The sequence below is a fragment of the Pinus tabuliformis genome, chromosome J (assembly GCF_031772625.1).
Source record: "Pinus tabuliformis cultivar Carrire ecotype Pingquan chromosome J, CPIR1, whole genome shotgun sequence".
Classification (NCBI taxonomy): domain Eukaryota; kingdom Viridiplantae; phylum Streptophyta; class Pinopsida; order Pinales; family Pinaceae; genus Pinus; species Pinus tabuliformis.
In genome coordinates, this window is record NC_142295.1 from 934,737,269 (window position 1) to 934,752,174 (window position 14,906).

General features: G+C 35.9%; 1 protein-coding gene and 1 long non-coding RNA gene across 11 annotated transcripts; both read left to right on the plus strand.

The window, feature by feature from the left end:
- The first annotated feature begins 716 nt into the window (after positions 1 to 716).
- On the plus strand, positions 717 to 2,388 carry LOC149229842 (uncharacterized). 2 transcript variants are annotated; one of them, XR_016247974.1, is made up of 6 exons: positions 717 to 1,160; positions 1,588 to 1,691; positions 1,833 to 1,905; positions 2,003 to 2,061; positions 2,157 to 2,222; positions 2,363 to 2,388. It is a non-coding gene; the product is annotated as an uncharacterized LOC149229842 (long non-coding RNA). The 2 variants fall into 2 exon arrangements; XR_016247975.1 differs by having other exon boundaries at positions 2,157 to 2,215.
- Positions 2,388 to 14,290, plus strand: LOC149229843 (uncharacterized). Of its 9 annotated transcripts, XM_089378755.1 has the most exons (7): positions 2,388 to 2,467; positions 3,039 to 3,067; positions 3,225 to 3,261; positions 3,914 to 4,030; positions 4,384 to 4,448; positions 13,648 to 13,747; positions 13,836 to 14,290. In XM_089378755.1, the coding sequence occupies exons 1-6, from the start codon at positions 2,459 to 2,461 to the stop codon at positions 13,745 to 13,747; spliced, it is 357 nt and encodes a 118-aa protein (XP_089234881.1). In that variant the 5' UTR covers positions 2,388 to 2,458; the 3' UTR covers positions 13,836 to 14,290. The 9 variants fall into 9 exon arrangements, 5 of the variants coding, with proteins under 5 accessions (XP_089234881.1, XP_089234882.1, XP_089234883.1 ...); XM_089378756.1 differs by lacking the exon at positions 13,648 to 13,747; XM_089378757.1 differs by lacking the exons at positions 13,648 to 13,747; positions 13,836 to 14,290 and adding an exon at positions 4,621 to 5,152.
- The last annotated feature ends 616 nt before the right edge of the window (positions 14,291 to 14,906 follow it).

Genomic DNA, 14,906 nt, shown 5'->3' on the forward strand with positions numbered 1-14,906 from the left:
TTTCTTTAAAATATTTCTTATTGGAGTGCACTGGTGTGGTTAGAGAAGAGTTGCAATTGTGGAAATATGTTTGTATAAAAGTTAACTAATACCCAAATTGACAATACAATTGAGATTTTAATTATGTGGTTTCCAATATTCATTATTTTCTATTTTTAATATTTTTTTTAGAGAAATACCTGTACTTTTTAATCTTTTATAGAAATTCAACAATTCACTTGAGGGGTTATCATTATTAATTAAGGTGGTTTTATATATGGTATAAGTGGACAGCAATTTTAGAAATAATTAATGAGTTTACAAGTTGAAGATAGAAATAGATTAGATAACGCGTGGTTATTTTAAAATATTAAATTACAATGTGGAAAAGCATATTACAATTACTTAATGTCTTCGTCGTATGTAAGTGGTTTGTTTTAATATTTGCAAATCACAAATTTCTCCGCTTTTCATTTATCATGTAAAACAGTGTAATTTATTTTTTATTTAAAAAAATAAAGTGTGTTGCCAATAATCTATTGAGTTTTTAGTATGAAGGCGTTTTAATATATTGATATGAATGGTTTGGTTTTGGTTTTGTTGTTTTAGTATGAAATCTGCTGGTACGGGATGGTCATGGTGGTTATTGTCTTGGTCACTAGCAAGCTTTGTATATGCTTGACTATCTGTAGAGGTTTTTAATCCCCATAACTGTGGCATGCGGGGCACTGTTTCTTGTCAGCGCCACAGCTTGGTGATTTGTTTTGTGAAAATGGAGCGCAAGAGACGGCGACTGAGAGAAACCAGTGAAGCACAGGAATCTAACAGTTCTGAGAGGATATCCTGCTCACTTGTATTTCCACTAGAATTGACTAATTAATGACATCGACATCCTCATCTTCTTCTCCTCTTCTTCGGCTGTTCTCAGTACTGTGACAACTTCATTATTTCTTTCTTTCGGAATAATCAGTACTTCTTCATCTCGGCTCGCAGTTGTTCTATACAGAGCCATGGCAGCGGCAGCTACAATGCAAGTTTCTTTGTTTCAGATCATTTACTTTCGTTCAAGAAGGCAACAACAGGGGAGTTGTTTGGCCTGAAAATGGTAAAATTTTCAAGTGACATGGGAGGGCTGGGGAAAGCCAGCCACAGGAAGATTATCGCGTCAGCATCTTCCCGCCGTACGAAAACCTGAAACCCTTCCTAAATGGCTTTTTTTCCCATCCTGTTTGCTTTTGTTTACTTACTCCTACAGTGCTACGTCTCTCTGGTTTTTTGTTTTTCAGGGGATTCATGATACATTTTCTTTTGTTTACTTACTCTTACAGTGCTACGTCTCTCTGGTTTTTTGTTTTTCATATATATATATATATATATATATATGTGGGGTATAATAGGGTTTTCACACTGCAGTTCCTTCCCCAAAGGGTGTCATAGGGCGTTCACTATGCCTTTTCGATATTTTAATTAATTTTTTTTAGTATTGATTAATATAAGACATGTTTATAGGTAACTGTCACAAAACTGCTTCAAGTGATAATTGCCATTTTTGTTTCATGTTAAACACAAACAATGAGAGAATATAATATAAACTGTGTTTGCTTACAGGGAAAGTTGATTCCTCGTGCTTTGACATTTCCATTCGGCATCAAGGCCCTTGCTGACTATGTGCATGAGAAGGGTCTGAAGATTGGCATATATTCAGATGCAGGGTAAGCTCAGCAAGACTTTCCTATTCTTGAAAACCATAACCCATTCGGGACCTTACGTGAGCTTACCTGATCTCAGGTAAGATCCTGTTTTTCTTTCTTCCATTTGTAAAACCACTTACTGACTTGGGGTTTTGGCTTTAGGCAATACACATGTCAAAAGCAACCTGGCTCATTAGGATTTGAGGAAGAAGATGCCCGGACATTCGCTGAATGGGTATGTCAGAAATATTCTTTAGTGTGTATGAAGTTAAGATTTGGTAAATTGTGAAGAAAAATTAAATGCTACAATATCAACAATGTTGCATCAACAGGGTATCGACTATCTCAAGTATGATAACTGTTTCGATGATGGTTCAAAACCTGAAGTCAGGTGAAGTTCTTCTCCATCAGGGTTTCATCTTTGGAGTAGATTCATACTTTCAGTTGTTAGAAGGGTTGAAGGGTTTATCTTTGTATGCATAGCAGGTACCCAAGGATGAGGGATGCACTTCTTAAGACAGACCATCCAATATTCTATTCTTTGTGTGAGTGGTATGCAAGACTTCTCTACTTTCTGTGGACACTTGTATACCACTGGATGTTGTTAAAAGTGTATACTGATTAACATTCAAATCATTGAGTTTTAGAAGTATTTTGTTGGCGACTTCCAAATTTTTTTGGTATTTTTGCAGGGGTGTCGATAATCCGCCTACTTGGGTCGATAATCCGCCTACTTGGGCTCGCAATGTAGGAAATAGCTGGAGAACAACACTAGACATACAGAATAAATGGGAGAGGTAATTTACTGGACCTTTGCAAATTGTTCTTATTATCAAAGATCCATGATTTCAGATTTAAAATTACAATTTTCTTGAGCCTGCGAAGCTCAACACTGAAACATAAGTCCATATACTATGAGGCTTACACATTTTCACTTGTGGCTTGAGAGGTCTGCACCATCTGCTTACAAATCTTTGATATCACGTTCAATTTGGTTATAATTTCACTCATAGATTACAAGATTTCATACATAAGTAGTTTGTAGTTCTATTTAGGTCATGTCTTTCTAGCATAAAATAAACATTCGTATATAAGTTTGAATTTGAATACAATTTGATACAGAAAAATTATGTAACAAAAAGATCCATTACAGCTCCAGAACAGAATTATACTTCTCATAGCTAATAAAATATGCATTTTGTTCCAAATTTTAGAAGAATTTCAGCTTTGAGAACACTTCATAAATAAGAAAAAGGAAAAAAAAAAAAAAATTCAACTTCTTGAAAATTTTGTCTTTAGATTATATCTATAAGAATTTAGTGCTATCCGGGCATCCTGTTCCGTTTAATCATTACCTTTTCCATTCAGGTCATTCCATTGTTTTCACATGATATTGGGTAATGCTGCCATTTCTTTTAGTTCTTCTGTGAGTCCATCTTAATATATCTTTTTAAGAATTTGGGGAAGCATGCTTTTAATGTTTGCAATTATGATACATTGGAGTCGTTGAATCGGTTTTCAAGGGCTTATGATGATGGCTTTTCTTTTTTGCAGTTATGATTATTCAGGTTATGGAGCTTCCACTGGCAAGGTAAGTTACTTTTATGCAACACTGTGGAATTTTGTGTTCTTTGGTCACTTAGATTGCAGTGTGCATACATGTATTCGATAAGGATTCTCCCCAGGGAAAAAAATGTTTTTTTAGTTTCACGGCTCGAGGAAAACGAAGAACATTGGGTTCAAGAAGAATTCCAGGGCTTTCTTTGCTATTAAACAAATTTCAAGTAGTCTGTTGGGTGGGCCAAAAGCTGTATTCACTGTTTTTATTTTCACCTCAGAAGAAAAAAATGATTCTGTTTTTCTGCTTGATCTGATTCTGGAAAAACAATCCCAGTATTTTTTTATTTTGGGGGAGTTTTGACTAACCTGTTGGTAAATTATAAAAAACTGAAAAGCTATAGATTACTTATCTTCAGATAGCCCTATTTGATGCCCTACGGAGTCTGCATAGCCTAGAGATTAGATTTCATAGCTGTCCATTTGCAATCAATTTGTAAAAACTCTGTTTGGCACCTCTGGATAGATTCAGCTGGCAGACCCACTATAATCATCGCGTCATGTGTGATTCAAGAGCTTGATTATGGTAGCATGGTTCTTTTCTCTTGTTACTTGTACTTGTCTTACGATTTCTCTGCATAAAGTTTGAAGCTCGGGTTTTTGATATAGCTTTTTGCTCTTTACAGCCTACTGAGCACCACACATATACAGACATAGAAGCAGTTTATGAATGTCTGGAGAGAGAGAGCTTTTTGGGTTGTTTTTTTTTGGGTTTATGGAATGATCAGGATGAAATACATGAGGTATATTATCAAAAAGACAATCAAAAGTAAGATGATCACATTGTATCCATATTGTATGGAAAATTTGCCGGATTTTTACTACTTGCTAAATTTCCATACAACAAAGTCCAATATGACCGAATTTTGCTGCTATGTTTTATTTTTTGGCTTCAACTTCCACTGAATGGTGTGAAAACCAGGGATTGAAATGCATGACCATGAATAGTATGGTGTCGGCCATTGTACATGGTGGAAGGGATTGAAATGCACTATTTATAATTCATTTTATTTGCAAATCGAAAGCAAAGATTCAGAATTTTTTTTTAGCAAGTTTGGAGAGTTTTGTACTCACTTTATGACTTGCTCTGGTCCAGTATAACATCCCGGGCAGACCAAAACAACATTTGGGCCGACTATGCAGGACCTGGTGGATGGAATGGTAACGACCTTTCTTGCTACTAAAATTTACTGTGCGATGTCTTTGAAATTTAGGTCTTTGTTTTTCTTTTTTATTTTGGGCTTTTGTTTATATTGGGTAAGATATGCTCCAATCAAATGTTTACCATCGTTTGGTCATGACTTTAGTTGCTGTTATTTCATCATGAATCAAGATAAATGCATATCAAGAAGACGCAATCACACAAATTCCCTCTCCCTACAGAGACCTAGCATGTTATGCTTTTGCCATATAGGCTCATGTGTGTGCATCAAAGGTAGTGTCAGAAGCACTTCTTTTGAAGGCAGATGCACCGCACAAAATATTGAATGAAAGGGTGTACCAGCATTTCCCTGTTACAGTGGTGGAGTTTGATGACCCTATCAAGGAATGCATGGTGTTTTGGTACATAACCAAAGATTCCTGTTCTCGGTTCTCTCCTGATGATGAGCGGCTGTATTCTCTACCTTTCTTGTTCTGTGGCGCAAATACAATCTGCAAAACTGTAGGAGGTAACGTTCTGATAATGTCTCAGAATCTCAATTGTATCTGAGACCAATGCATTACAAGAAATACTTAAAACGTTTAATTGAAATCATTCCTTAATTTACTGAAAATTTATGCGCTGTCCTTCAGACTAGTGCATGGTTACTTGCAGTTTGTACAAGTTGTCATTTTTTCAATAACACAAGATAAATTTCATTCATTTATGGGTTTCTGTTGGTGATATGCCATGCCGGAGTCCCAGCTGGATGATGTATGTGATGGTTAACCCATTTGGGAATTAGGTTTCTGCATATCTTTATGGGTAAACTATCTTTTTAATTTATTCTTTTCATCATATATATGACTCACATGAAAATTAAATGGCTTGGCAGTTACAAGTGAGAGCCTTCCAGTCCTCTTGTAATTCTGCATGCATGAGGTCTCATTGTATTACTATTTACCATGTTTGTTCTGTTGTATCAGTTTATTTAGTGGGACGTATCTCCTTTTTTTCATGTTGAGCTTCACGCTGTAACTAATTTCAATGAAACTGGCATGACACTGATCATGCGAATCAAGCAAAAAGCTACAACTATGAAAAATGATCCCATTTAAATTAGCTGGTGGTTGGAAATTCTTTGAACTCGAGGAGTGATGTACAAGAATCCACAGTAAGTCAGAAGAAAATGCTCCCTAAGAAAGTGCAAACGCAACTCTTAGAAAATGCCAAAGTTCAATCTAAGATAACATGAAATGAAGTAAAAAATGATACATAATAGGATAGCCACAGTGAAGTTTAGTATTGTTATCCACATGGACATTAACTAAGGGAAAAAAGGCTGACCATACTTATTGAAAAACAGAATAATACATAATATCAAGTCTTTCTCATCATCTCTTCTCTATTTCAGTGAAAGTAATATGTGAAAACCCATCAATCTTTGATGTAAGTTTCATGTCTGTTAAGCAAGTCACATGATGGTTGTTTTGTAGTTTTTCTCTATGTTAGGACAGCTTGATCATTTTCATGAGAAATGCAAGGGTGTCACTCTTCTTAGACACTGGTACCACTATCCAATTAGGAGAACTTTAGAGGTTGTAGACAATTATACGAGAGACTGTGTACAATTGGATGATCTTTGGGCGCTCAATTACTTCTTAACCAAAATTGGCAGTGAAGGTCAAGTGAACTCATAAGTTATTTTGTTTTCTCTATTCTAAAATTTGAAACTGAATTCAAAACCTTCACTGTTTTCCTGACACATTTGTTCTTCTGGGTACTGTTTTGTATGGAGGGTTCTTGCTTGAATCCCCTTTGTTATTTTATTTTTGGATGAACCTAAATAAAATCTTTCCCCATTTCTACTTTACTTTTGAGTGTGTAGAAAAAGGTGAATTGATATCCTTCAGTATCTTTCCACACACCCTAGATTCCTCAGCAGCTGCTAAAAGGTCCCTACTAATAATGTGCCACAGTTTTTGGTAGAAATCAATAGGGAAACCAACAGGCCCTATTTCCTTTGAGTACACAACTGATCTTAGTTCTTCCTGGATGAAGACCCATGTTTAGTCTGCTATCGGGATTTGAGATATCAAAAGGCTCTGTTACCAGGTTTTGGTAGTAAGATTTTGCCGCTGTCTTAATACACAGAGCTGATCTGAGTTCTTCTTTCCAGCCTTATTCTAGATGTTTTGTTTGCTTCTCTTCTCCCTTCGGTAGTTGTGTGAAAGAAAGCAGTTGTCACGGACCAGAGCTTTCCCCCTTCACGGTTCATTCATCAGACAGCACCAGTAGGCTATGATATCCTCATGGTTGTGGCTTTATGGTCCTCAGATCTTTCTATTCTTTTTCCTCATGGCTAAGATCTTGTTTTTAGATATAGAGGTCCATTTTTATAGGAGATTGCTTTTGCACTCATTCAACAATTCTAATTTAATAATCCTATCGGCCTCTCTTTGTACCTTTTGGGACAATTGTCAGTTAATTTATCCGTTTGCTACTTTTGAGTGTTCTTCTTATAAGCCCACCCATGGGTGGGTGTCAAGAAGCGATTACACATTTTGGTTTCAAGTTAAAGGAGTCTTTTTAATAATAAAATAAAGAAGGCTGTCAAACATTATATAAATAATTTTCTCAATTATATTGACTATTAAATTACATTTTTCCAAATCAAAAATATGAATTATATTTTTTTGTTGTTTCATATGAAAATTAATGAATTAAAATATTTTTAAAAGTCAATACCTAATTTATATATTAAATGTTTTGTATATTTAACTAATTTAATTGTTATTCAAGATGATTAGCATTTTTTTTAATTAATTTATATTAATAATTTTTTAATATAATAAAAAATATGCCGTAAAACTGCTTCTGCTTGGCTAAGAGCTCGTCTTCCTCGGACGTAAGGAAACAGGTTAACGGCCCAAGACCCAGAGGCATCTGGCAGGAGTGAAAGCCTGCTCCCTTACGGACCACCAGCAGTTTATTACAGGTGGCGTGGTTTTCCTTGATAACGGTGATGAGTCAAACCGACATTCGCGGATAGCAGCCAGAGATGGCTGTCCTCACTGTTGGTTTGACACCTGAGTTTGATAGGTTTTGCCACCTTCGGAAAAAAAAAAAGAATATTTATAATAAGGTATCTCTAAATTAAATTATATAAATTGTGTTGGAAAATAAAAATAATATATTATAAAAATTTAGGATATATATATATATTCTATAAATTATATGATTTTCCAAGCAAGCACATTTCACATTATGTAATTAAAGCAATCAAGTTAAGGACCCTATAAAATCAAGTATATTCAAGCCAAGACAACATCAACATCATCAACACTTTTTGTATCTCTTGCAGATAAACATTTTTTAACTGAATTGTACAAGTGTGTTCTCGGTTGTAACCGACACCCTAATTTGAATTGTTAAGGTGAATACATTAAGTCAAGTAAGTCTTCAACTTGAGTCATCAAGATTGAACTTGTCATTTGTTTCTTGGGTGCATTTTCGACAGTGTTCGACACCCTTTTTTAAAATTGGCACATTCAGTGAGTACATTCAAGAAAACACAAAGTGTCAGTAATCAATCAAGCAAGTTCAAGCAAGCCATCTAGCAAGCAATCATCATCAAACGAGTGTGAATTCTAGTATTCTATTCTTCAAGTGAGCATCAAATCAAGCCAGTGTTTAACGCAAGTGCAATAAGCAATAAATCAAGGGAGCGTGTCATTCAAACAACAAAGCAAGCAAGTGTGTCATTCAAACAACCAAGCAAGCGAGCGTGTCAAAATCAAGTGCGAAAGTTCAAAGCACGACATCTACAACAAACGAGCCAGTGTGAAGTTGATTGAAGCATTCAAGCAAAGCGATCGTCATCAAGCGAGCGTGAAATCAAGAGTTCAAGCAACCAAGTTATAAAACTCTAGCAAGTGTTTAAAGCATCAGCAATAAGCAACAGTACAAGCAAGCCTGAATTCAAAGTGAGCAAGCTAACATGGCAACACACATTCAACTGTCCCAAATTCTTAACAATTTGATTTTATCATCAGCTGGCGACATGGTGAACATCAACAAAACAACTCTTGTTGATATTCAAGTGCATCTTCAACATGCACATGAAATGATTGAGTTCCTTCAACTGGAGTCGCAACTACAAAGAACTGAGTTGCTAGAGAAGAGTGATGCTTCCAAGTCTTTGAACAATACAAATACAGTTGATGATTCCAAGTCACTGATCCAACCAACTTCAAGTGTCGAAGTGGTCCCTGATTCAGTTCAACTTTCTTCCAAACCAATCATCAAGCCATGGGAAGAAATCCAAAGTAATAGAAATCGACGAGGCTTAGGATATGTCAAAGATGACACCAACTTGCATATCCCAGATTATTCAAGGCCCATTAAGTTTTTCAGTGCTGGGTTTCTTGCATAAATCACATCGGTTAGTTATGAGAAAGTTGAAGACAAACAGAAATACACACAAACTGAAGTTGCAGTCAAACCAAAATGTCTTCTTTGTCAAAGAACCGGTCATTTGGAAGATCAGTGTTTTGATCTCCATTCTTGTCACCATTGTGGCAAGTCAAATCATTCATCAGCACAATGCAGCAAACAACAACAATCAACCAAATTGAAGATCAATTATTCATGGATTGATCCCTGGGAATGGTCATCCACGGTCAAAAGATTGTATAAGTTTTACAATCAAATTCACTCACACATATTGCAGCCAACAGTAAAAATTAAGATGGTACTTTCGTGCAGTTGAATGGGGGAGTACACCAGTGAAACACTCTTAAACCTGAAAGGGGGGGTGGAGTTTAGAAATAATTTGAAGAAGATTGTCTCTCCTTTTAGCTGAAAAAGGGGGGGAAATGTCAATGAAATTGATAGTGGTTGTCAGACTGAAAGTCTCGACAACATCAGCGAAGCAGCCAGTGGGCATTTTCATCAGCGAGTGAGCATCAACAAATTCGCCAGTGGGCGATCGACAGCAAAGTCAGCAGTGAGCAGTTTTCAAACACAACAAAAGCAACAGTGAGTTGTTTTTCAACGTCATCATCCATTGGGCGATTATCATCAGCAGATTTGCCAATGGGCGTTCATCAACTTTTGTCAGTGGACAAACAAATACGCTAGTGGGTGTTCATCAAATTTTTTCAGTGGACACAGGATGCTGATTTCAAGCAAAGGATAGTTGGATCCTTTTGCAGCTTGGCACGTGATGGAGTTGTCAAGCAACATTCAGAGATGAATCAGACATGCAGCTGACTCATGGTCTCTTCATATTGCAGTTTCTTCAGCATCCAGCTTTGGCAGTTTTTTAGGCAGCGTTTTTGAGGATCAACATGAGAACTTGGAAGATGGTTCCTCGTTCTTATTTTGGACTTATCATTGAGGGGGGGAATGTTAGCCTCACTCTCATGTGATGAAAACAATTATAAGTCCAAAACAATTAAATTAATTAAAATCAAGAAAGTTGGATTTAATCCTACCTTTCTAGATTGAGTTTGTTCCTCATGGGTAGGAGTCAGTTTAGGCCTAGTTGGTTGAGAGATTCTCTCCAACTAGTTAGGCTCCTAGATTAGTGTTTGGTTGAGAAATTTGCTCAACCATAGTGTCCAAGATAGATGTACTATCTTGAGACAAACTTCCTCATGTATTTATTTGTACTATTATCATTATTTGTACATTGGATTGCATCATGAGAGGAATACAGTGAGGTTGAGGCCTTTTTCCGCCATTTCTATATTTCTGGTATTTTTTATGTGTGTTAATTGTGTTTAGTATCCTTCATGGAAATAATAAAATAAAGTTCGCGTATTGGACTGGTTTTAGGAAAGCTTTTAGTATAATGTTTGAAATATTAAATTTACAATATATTAGAAGATTGTATTAAGTTAATATGAGAAAGTTAAAGTTAATTTCAAGAGCAGTGAGTTTTAGTTGGAAGAAAACAATTGTATTATAAAGTTTAAAGAAGGTTATCTTTTTTTTGTAAGCAAGTTATAATATTTATACGAGAAAAATTGATGTACAATATTACAGAGATGTAGTAATGTCGGTGATAACCTTCATGGGACGAGTTGCTCTTCATGGGGAAACCAATAGGTTCCGTTCTCATCATGATATACATACCTTCTTCTGTGGCTTGTAATCCTTTTTTCGATAATTCATCCACGGTTTTGTTATGTGCCCTGCTAATGTGCTCAATGGACGAATTCTGGAAGGAACTCCATATGCTTTTTATACATCTCAGCCAACCTTGTAGGGAAGTTTGTTGGATATTGTTCTTCCCGTTAACATGATCTATAATGCATTTGGAGTCCCCAAAAATTTGTACTTGAGGGATATCCAAAAACTTAATAAACCATAATAAACGCCATAGAGCAACAACTTCTGTCTTCATACTTGTTCCTTCTCCCACATACCAGTGTATCCGGAATTCCTACTCTTTTGACAGTTTTAAGCAAAAGCCGCTCCCACATCTTCCTCCTTGAGTCGCCCCATCAAAAAACCCCATTGGGTAGTTGGTGATCTAAACTCTCCCCTTCTCTATCTTCTTCTTCTTCTTCTTTTTCTTGGAGTCTTCATTATGTTCTAATACCACCCACTGATCTATGAATTCATAGATTAAAGTTCTCCCCCCATCTATTGAAACCAAAAATCAGATTGTTTTGATATTTCCAAATTTCCTAGAAAATAACCAAAGCTAGCAATCTCCTGCTTTTACTCTGAGTGCTCCACCATTTTAAGCACTCCTCAATTGTATTAAATTGAGTGAATTGAATCTGCCTCTTGTTGGTGAAGTGTTTCCAAATGTTAACAGATCTATGGCAGTGTAAAAATAAGTGTTCATTGTCCTCAGAATTATCCCTGCATAGATAGCATATCCCAGGGCCATGGTGGTTCTTCTTTTGTAAGTTTTCCCATGTAAGATTCTTGTTCTGCCATGTTAGCCAAAGGAAGATTACAATTTTAATTGGAATATTAATTTGCCAAAAACTGTGAAACCAACAGTATTCTACATTCTGAATTTCCTTCATGCAAATTTTGAGATAATAGTCTGCCACCTCTATTTCTCCTGTAATCTTCTTCTTTCCAGCCCATGTAATACAATCCCCTTTGCTGTCATAACTTATCCCTGCCTCCTTTAATGTTTTAACAAGCTGTAGCCAATCCTGTTTATACTGATCAGCAAGATTCAGTTGGGAAGAGTCACGCCAAATTGGAATGTTTCCATTCCAATCACTGATCAGCTGACTAAGGACATAAATGCCTCTTCTGTTTAGATGCAGTATCAGTTCCACTGTCCCTGGTGAACCCTCACCTGCTCCTACAATGCAATCTTTTCCCAACATAATTCTGTTACCAGATCCAAAAAGCCACGAGATATTTTGGAAAAGTATATTCTTGACCTTTCTAAAACTGTTCCAAATTTGTGAGCCACCTTTTTTCCCAATTTCTCCTTGTCTGAACCAGAAGGAAAATTCCTTATTCTTCATATATTTGGATCGGATCAGCTTTCCCCATATACCTTTACTGTTGATGCCTCTCCATAAAGATTTCAAAATAAGAGCCCATCCAAAGAACTTTAAGTTTAGAATACCCCAACCACCCAAGATTTTGGGTCTAGTGATCTTTTCCAGCTTCACTAAATGATACTTGTTGTTCCTACTTGCACCGGACCATATATAGCATGCCATTATTCAATTCAGAAGATTAATAATCATTTGAGGAATACTAAATAGATGTGCCCAATAAATCCCTAGCTGAGTCAGTACTCTTTGTATGAGGATGATACGTCCTCCCATAGATAAACATCTATGTTCCCATCCCTTAATTTTCAGATAGAATCTTTCCACCAGCCACATCCAATCTGCATTTTTGTAGCATCCTAGCTTTAGTCGATACCCCAAATATTTCATACCCTTGTCTATATTTTCTGCCTTCACTCCAAAACAGTTCTGAATAAATGAGATATCATCCTGGGTACATGATCCATAGAGAATAATAGATTTCTGTTCATTTTGAACAAGTCTCGTGGCTACCCCAAACTTCTTTATGAGTAATGAGAGTGATAACCATTTAATCCTGTTTACCATACCCATCAATAGAATATCATCCACAAAAAAACTATGAGAAACTGTGACACGACTGCTAATTTTCAATGCTTCAAATTCGCCAGTGGACACTGCTTTTTTTATTTTTAGACTTAATCCATCCATCACCAGGATAAACAAAAGAGGGGATAATGCACATCCTTGTCTGAGTCCTCTACCAACAGCAAAAAATTTAGATGGGAATCCATTAATTATTACTGCATAGCGAACTGTTGACACACACCCCATGATCCATTCAGTCATATTTGAGTTTACTCCAACTTTAAACAACACCATTCTTAGGAATCCCCAATCTACACAGTCATAAGCTTTTTTTAAGTCTACCTTCATCACTGCTGCATTCATTTTTTTTTATTTAATACTGTGCATACATTCTTGTGCAACAGCCACAACATCATGGATTATTCTATTGTTTAAAAAACCATATTGCTCAGGTGAGATGAATTTAGATAAAGAAACTTTCAATCTGTTGGCTATTATCTTAGAGATAATCTTATATGTTAGATTACACAGAGAAATAGGGCGGTAATCGACAAAGGTTTCCACCTCTTATTTCTTTGGGATAAGGGAGATATATGTGGAGTTTAACTGAGGATGTATGAAGCCTTTAGTCCTAGATTCCTCTACCATCTGAAGCAGGTCTTCCTGAAATATGTCTATGAAATGAACAAAAAATTCAACTGTCCATCCATCTGGACCTGGGCTTTTGTCTCCTTTCATTGATTTAATGGCCCGTTCCAGTTCTTCCTCCTTAACCTCGTTGTACAACTCCACATTATCCACTTCATTAAACATTTTGGGATATTCTTCCACTGCCCACAGCTGAGCATCCACTTCATTAAACATTTTGGGATATTCCTTCACTGCCCACAGCTGAGCATCCACATCCTCTACTTCCACTCTATTATATGCTTTTTTGAAATATGAAACCGCCATAGATGTAATATTCGATCGCTTGTTATATATGTTTCCTTCACCATCCTTTATTTGCCAAATTGTATTTTGTTTTCTTATGTGATTGGCAAAACGGTGAAAGAATTTGGTATTTTTATCTCCTTCCTTGATCCATAATGCTCTGCTTTTCAATCTCCAGGTCGTCTCCTTTATTTGAAGAATTTTCTTTTTCCCTAGTTCTGAAGCATGTATTTTCTCCCTTACTATGGGAGGAAGAGAATGGACAGTCATTTGGTTAGGTAGGATCTTTAATTCCTCTTCGATTGTAGCCAATTCCTTTCTCAGTTCGTCCTTCTTAATGATTCACTTCTCTCGCGCCTGTTGCAGGTATTTTCTGAAGTTGCTACATGCGTCTTTCGAAACGGAAAGAATCCAACACAATTGCACATAAGCGATACATTCAAGGAAGAGAGATACCATGAATTTGACCTCGAATGTGAAACCTTACAGGCTTCAATTGGAAGCTTAAACAATTGTATTTATTAAAACAACTGTTTATTTATTAAAACAACTGTGGATTCCTCCCGGAAAATTCAAAACATTCGAAGTGTTAATTTGAGGCTCCAGTAGCGTACAAGGCAAAATAATTTTTTTTAGTCGAGTCTTTGAAAAATTTTCATGGGTCTTGTAAAGTGTATAAACAGAGGCCAAGAAGGAAAGAAAGGAGGCCGAAAAGCCACTTCGGTTTTTGAGATCCTTCTTTCGAATTTTTGCACATGGAGGGGGGATTATTAGTTCTTCAGAATGATATTATGAGGCAGGGAAATTCTATTATGAATTGGTTGTACAATTTTAGTTGTGAAATAAACAATTTATTGCTATAAAAAGATGTTTCTTTTGTAGTGATTCATTGTAGCCATTATATTTTTTGTATTGATTGATTGTAGCCATTATATTTTTTCATGATATTTGTAAGTTGAGCTTCGTCATTATATGTTTTAAACATGGTACTCCTACAAGTTTAATAGCAAATTTGTGAAGTGACTTATTTCAGAAGTTATGATTGATTGCATTATTGCAATCATTTATGAAATTCTGACTGAAACATCTACATGTTACATAAATAGATCCTATGCATGCAAGACTCATTATTGATAAATGTTATAGAATTGAATTTGAACTAATTTATTTCTTTTGTCCTTTCATTTTATCAATGTCCTAGCCTACAATTCTCTATTGATATTGAAGAAATTGCTTTATTTCCTCTTGTCGCCAAGGACTATTCCCAAGACAGTGAGATTCTTATAAAATATTGAATTTTCTCTTCGATCTAAAATCATTACAACTTTGATGAATGAGAACTATTTCCTTTCGTCGAAGCTTTCTTAAGAAACCCCTCTTCACTCTCTCATTCGTTACTATAATAATTTGCACTTCCATTTTCATAAAGTCCTCTCT